The sequence below is a fragment of the Triticum urartu genome, chromosome 2 (genome assembly GCF_003073215.2).
Source record: "Triticum urartu cultivar G1812 chromosome 2, Tu2.1, whole genome shotgun sequence".
Taxonomy (NCBI): Eukaryota; Viridiplantae; Streptophyta; class Magnoliopsida; order Poales; family Poaceae; genus Triticum; species Triticum urartu.
Genome location: NC_053023.1, coordinates 74,019,071 through 74,025,564, shown reverse-complemented (window position 1 = coordinate 74,025,564; position 6,494 = coordinate 74,019,071). Strand labels below are relative to the sequence as shown.

General features: G+C 41.6%; 1 protein-coding gene across 1 annotated transcript; it reads right to left on the bottom strand.

Moving 5' to 3' along the window:
• Nucleotides 1-354: 354 nt before the first annotated feature.
• Nucleotides 355-6,494, bottom strand: LOC125541089 (3-oxoacyl-[acyl-carrier-protein] synthase I, chloroplastic-like). The gene is made up of 6 exons (XM_048704575.1): nt 5,637-6,494; nt 1,201-1,374; nt 952-1,065; nt 717-818; nt 515-584; nt 355-422 (listed from the first exon to the last, which is right to left on the bottom strand). Exons 1-6 carry the CDS (start codon nt 6,492-6,494, stop codon nt 355-357), a joined length of 1,386 nt encoding a protein of 461 aa, XP_048560532.1.

The window sequence follows — 6,494 nt, the reverse complement described above, 5'->3', positions numbered from 1 at the left end:
AAGTTTCCGTATGATAGGACTTTCCTATCAGGTTCCCATAATTTAAATGTCTACATAATATTGTACTTCACTAACACCTTAGTAATATAATAAATATGTAAATACAAATTACAATATTATGTATAAATATTCACGCAAATACATGGGTCACCCTGTTAGTTCCAGCAGTCGAGAATACTTTTGCACAAATTCATTTGGATGGAACCAAACATATGCAAGTTTTCCTTCATTGCAATATGTCGTGGCCCTCTGAACTGCTTGCATTTAGTAATTTCTTTCTTTTCACCTCTAGGAAAGTACTTCACCGTTCTATCCAAGACAATTGGTCCATCAGAAGATCGTGCAAACAACACATCATGACTTAAACGGTGCAAATACCACCACTGAATTATGTCCGCCAAATCCAAATGAATTGGAGATGCCTGCATTTTAAAGGGTATATATGAATTAGTGAGAGGAGTTTGTAGGGTATCCACTATTCCGTTTTCATTTTTCATTTGCATACAATACTCACCAACATTTACTTTGTGTTGTTGTTTCACATTAGGCACCGTGTCAAATTGATCAACTGTCGGTTCTGGATTCTGCGATTGATAGATCGTAAGAAAATTTCAGTTACGTGCATGTAAACCAAATGTTCTCATATAGCTGAGCTTCGGGCATCATTATATATATGGTCACTAGTAATACTTTTTTAGAGTTTCATATATACTTACAAACTGGTTTATAGTTGGGTGCACCCATCCGGTGGTGATCGCTTTGATGGTCGCAATGGCTTCGAAGGAACCTGCCGCGCCAAGGCTATGGCCAATCATGGACTGGAAACACAGGTTTTGCATGCATCAAGACCCTAGAAAAGCCATCTCACTAGAGTATCTCTCCAGTGAAGTTGCAAAGGTACGTAAAATGTGTGCTTAGAATGACACATATCTGCATGGAAGAGCAATTAACCTTCGTTGCATTCATCTTAATCTTGGATGGGTCCTTGAAGACTTGCTTCAAAGCTTTCACTTCTGCCAGGTCTCCAGCAAGGGTCGAGGTAGCGTGTGCGTTTATGTAATTGACCTGCAATGCGAATGAAAAAATAATTATACATGTGCCAAAACTCTCTGGCCAGTTCAGGAACAAAAACGCAATGACCAGATTAATCGCCCCGGTTTATTCTGCGACTGGTAGGAGGTAAAAACATTTGGTGGTCACCTCCTCCGGCGCCACACCTGCATTTTCGAGGCTTCTCATTATGCACGATGAAACACCAAGGCCATCTGGTCTAGGATCAGTCATGTGGTGAGCGTCACTATTTACAGCGCCTCCCAAGTACTCCACGAGAATCGGAGCGCCGCGTCTCATTGCATGCTCGAGGCTTTCCATGACCTGCAAATGAAATAACGGTTTAATGATGTACAATGCCGGATAAAACCGATAGTCTATGGGCTAGTCTCCTGGTGATGTTTTTCACTTCTGCTCCCGTTTTTATGCTTAAAAAAGTGGTAAGTTTGAGAGAAGCATGTATTGTTGCCCTACGAAGGTGAGCAAACCCAACAACAATATTCCAAAATATTCTTGCAACTGGAATACTCTCTCCAGTTCACGAAAATAATAATGTTGTAGACATGTTTTGAGTAAATTTTAGAAAATCTGACCATAAGTCTCTTTTTTTTGTCAACTAGACAAAACTGTTGCTGTTTATTGGGAAATGTTTATATTAAACTCAAAATTATTGTGCCAATTCTTACTTGAACCCTGAACTATGTGAGACCATGTTTGTTATTAAACCCTCAACTATTTAAACTGTTGAACTTTGAGCTTAGCCTGGTTTAGGTATTTGCTTTTTCTATGTCGGTGTACCAAAAGTGGTGTCAAATTTCGGCAGTGCAGACCCAACCAGTGTAACGAGTAGATTTGACTAATTATGTATAGAGTTTTTCATGTGAAAAATAGCAAGGACTTACCGGTAATAAAGAGCAACTGAAACTATTATATTTCATGTAAGCTAGCTAGATGAGAATATGTTACCACTTCCACTATTATCTTTCATTAAACACAATTGTAATTGTTGCATCTTAGTGCGCATAAAACGATGATTGGATTACATCAAATTATCCTGAAATTATGCCAACTATAGATGTTTTTTTTGCGGGGGGTGCCAACTATAGATGTTGAGAATATGCAATGCATATGTGAGAACTTTATAAAGATTCATGAGATCTGATGAGCTAGTAACTTACTATTTCCCACGATACGCATGCAAGTAATTCTTCAGGGCAAAGTTAGAAGCTTCTAGAAACATTCAACAAACTAAAAGAGATTGATATTTGCCATAAAGTTATTAGAATACATATTCTAGATATGTGCAATTGTAAATGGTAGAATATTCAAAGATAAATATTTATCGAGAACGTTCTAGTTAGAAAATATATTATAAACGAGGATATGATCTTGACATGTGTCTAGAATCCAATGGCTATGAAGCATGATCCTAGGTATAGCTATGAGAGAATGGCGTAAGAAGGAATAATAGCTACTAAGAAGCATGTGTTGTCTGCCAAATTTTGAAAGGTTAATAAAGAATTAGTTATTATCATAAGAATGTGGTTTCCTTGATAGTCTTGATCCTCACCAAGTGTATAGTATGACTGCCGCTATGCATGCTATATAGTGTACACGCTCACGTGATTGTGTGTGTGTGTGTGCGCGCGCGCGCGCGTGTGTGTGTGAGAGTGAGAGAGAGAGAGAGAGAGAATTTGAACCATTTACATGAATAGGAAAACATGAAAACATCAAAGGATTTAACAAAAATATGCATGTGCCTAATAGATAATAAAAAAATAATTATATTGCGAGAGTAGTCATTTGAACGGGGCACTAACATAAAAAAACAAGAAACTTATTGTGACCATATGTCGATGAGTATAAAAACATAAGAGTAACTCTTAAGTGTCAAAATTGAGAACTTAGAAGTCAATCCCACATGAATGGCAGCAACATTCCACTTGTTGGTTGATTTGATATTAAAAAAAACATGGGCTAGTTTTTCTAGTTTCCGCTTCGAGATATTTTAGTACTCCCTCCGATCCATATTAGTCGTTGCTCAAATGGATTTATATAGCACCGAAATACATCTAGATACATCCGTCTTAGCGATAATTAATATGGATCAGAGGGAATACTTTTCATGTTTGCGAGAATAAATGTTAATTATTAGTTTTAATTTTATAACGGGAACACCAATAACATAGAGAACATTTATACTACTGAGTTCCTCAACATATAGTAGACAAAGAGATATTTTACTTTGTTTGCAATGTACATAAATTCATATGAGCGCTCAATCAAGGCTGTGACATACAAAGCTTAGATGCAAAGCCTGGTTGTTTTCGACATCTAAATATATTTTACCACCAATACAACCGGTTACTCACTCACACCATTCACTCTTTCATGGATGCACCGGAGAGATGGTAGAAGAGCAAAGAACATGGCGATTTTTTGTGCCAGCCAAGTGTTGAAATATAGATGGGCTTTAGGCCATAAAACAATTTCAGAGAAATCTCTAAAGGCCCATGTGGATGTCATGACTAGGTTGGGGGAAGTTTAATACCACCTTGGAAGAAGAGGAAGTTTTGGACCTCTTTAAAAAGGATTCTCTTCCAAATGCTATCAGAGAACTACAAGAAGAGTGGTTCTCGCGCACTCCTCCTGTGCCGACGTCATGTTTTGTGAATGACCCGAGCCGAGCTCAGACGTATGTCACCCAGATCTGATAAGATCACATTTGCCTCCTCGCGCACAACTCACAGCTGGCCTCCAGAACCCCGTCCTTTGCGGTCCACCCAGAACAACGTGTAAGTCCGATTTGGACCCGGAACATGAAGCCGTCCATATTAAACCTTGACTATTTAAAGATGTTGAACTTGAACCTAGGCCAGGTATCGTTAGCGTTTTTTACTTCCGTGTTGACAAAAATTGTTGCACCATTCATAGATGTAGCAAATGCTAGGAATCTATAATGTGCAAATGTTCATAAAATTGTTGATTGTTCATATCACCAAAATAAAGAGAGATGAGTAGATTGATTGTCTTTTTTTGTCTAAGGAACATAAATGGTCACATTTTTTGTTGATTTTTTAACTTATAATATACAAAGTTGTCCTACAAAACAGTCACATGGAGGGTTGGTGTTGATTTCACATTATGGTGTTCTGAAAATGTTATACGAGTGTGACTATTAAGCATGAATCATCAACCCGTTTATACTCACATGATTGTTTATGTTCGATATAAAGAAGCGCAAAAGAGAACTGAATATCTCTTCTCATTTGTGCATATGACAGTAGTAGTCATATGCTTTGGAGTTTTCATAGATCATTGCAGCACAAAACCACTGCTAAAAACTAGTCTATGTTTGATATTAAACTATTGAGAAATTCAAGATTTAATTTTCACAAGGTTACATAATTTAGTGTTGAAACCGGACTAAACACAATATATAGTTGGTAGTTCAAACTGGACTTTTCTCTTGTCTGATTGAAGTGCTTGTATAGATTGATAAAATATAGAAATCCAATTCGGCTCTTGGGAGCATATGCTCCTGCCCACCAAAAAATGTTTTCTTTTTACAAATGTCAATAGAAAATAAAAAAATAGATGTGTTCATTGTCACATCCAAATGGTACCTGCAAATTTTTAGTCAAAAAGTTTAAGCATTTGAGCTGTGGAAAAAAAAAATCAAACACCAAATGTTACTTTTAATTATTATTTTCACTGACGAAGCACTGCTATTCCGTCCGCATGAAAATTATCAAGCACGCTTGTTAATTTGTTATGTTAGGCTAACGTGAACATCCACATAAAAAAACAAAATTGGTGAAACTTGTTTACTGCCTCCTCTGTAAACTAATATAAGACGTTTTATATTAGTGATATAAAATCTTATATTATATTAGTTTACAAAGCAAGTTTTTGTTTGAATTTACTGTTTATCTGAGAACATATGCTCCCAGAGCCAAAACGGCCCTTCTGATAAAACGCATGTTCAAACTTTGCAAGTCTAACATGTCTTCTTGCGGAGTTGGGCGTGAGTGAAGTGAACGTTCCTCCTACTCTGCCAAAAATATGCGCATACTGATTACAGTAAGTAAGCTGCTTATTCGTACCTAAGGATTTTACAAGATGTTTACGTACTAATTCGAATGGACAACGGTTAGCTAGAATCAAGGGAACAGTTGCCAACTTGAAGACACCAGTAGTAGTACAGATTTTGTAGGACTCTTACGTAAGGACGGCACTTTTGGTAAGTAAATATCAAACCAATAATGTTAAACATATAAAGAGTTACACGTAATTACATGTTGATTAAGATTTTTTTCATCTACTGACCAATCATAAATTTGCCTTCCTGATTTTCAGAAAGGGTGGGCCGCCTCGTCACCTATTGACCAATCAAATTAAGGCCCTGTTCAGTAATCACTCACTCCCAGAATTTGCGGAGCAGGGAAGCCGCAACTCTGCAAATTTGAACTGCAGCTCCGCCAACTTCCGGAGCGGAGTTGGGGAGCGGAGCATTACCGAATAGCCTCATAACCCTCTTTGCAAAAGCTTGTAACTCGTTTATACGTGTAGCATATCAAACATACCAGTAGTCCGGCTCCTTCACCAAGGACAAAGCCGTCGCGGTCCTTGTCCCACGGCCTCGACGCCGTGCCGGGGTCGACGTTCCTCTGCGACAGCGCCCTGCACGCGAAGAACGCGCCGAGGGCGATCGGGATGATGCCAGCTTCGGTGCCACCGGCGATCATGACGTCGGCTCGGCCCAGTCGGATCTGGTCGGCGGCGCTGTTGAAGCAGTGGTTGGAGGTGGCACACGCGGTGGAGATCGAGTAGTTCGGGCCTCGGAAGCCGTCGGCAGCGCCCATGGCGACCAAGGCGGAGCTGATGTTGGTTATGGCGTGCGGGATGCACAGGGGAGATATCTTCCCGCACCCCTTGGTCACGAGGCTGGCGATGCCGTCGGAGAGCGCCGTGATGCCGCCCATGCCGGAGCCGACGACCACGCCGGCCCGTTCCTTGTCGACCTTCTCCATGGCGCTGGTGCCGGGGGCGAGGCTTGCGCACTCGAGGGCCTTCCTGGTGGCGACGAGGGCGTAGCGGTGGATGTCGTCAAGGCGGCGGTCGAGCTTGCCGTCGACGTAGCCCTCGGAGGAGAAGCCGCGGATCTGGGCGGCGAAGCGCGTGGGGAACCCGGAGGCGTCGAAACGGTCGATGGCGCCGACGCCACTCTCCCCGGCGAGGAGCCGCTCGTAGTACACGTCCACGTCGTTCCCGAACACCGACACCAGGCCCATCCCCGTGATCACCACCCGCTTCCTCGGGTCGGTCTCCCGCCGAGGCGCCGACGACGACACTGCCGAGGCGCGAACGGAGAGGCGGGATGGCCGCCCCGGCGGCGCGCAGAAGGGCGCGGCGGCCGCGTTCGGGAGAAGCAGGTTTTGCAT

Coding starts and splice junctions, on each gene's coding strand:
- LOC125541089 (XM_048704575.1), bottom strand. CDS start 6,494: ATGCAAAACCTGCTTCTCCCGAACGCGGCCGCCGCGCCCTTCTGCGCG. Junction 819..951: donor TTAAGATGAATGCAACGAAG/GTTAATTGCTCT, acceptor CTGTGTTTCCAG/TCCATGATTGGCCATAGCCT. Junction 423..514: donor ACAACACAAAGTAAATGTTG/GTGAGTATTGTA, acceptor TTTAAAATGCAG/GCATCTCCAATTCATTTGGA.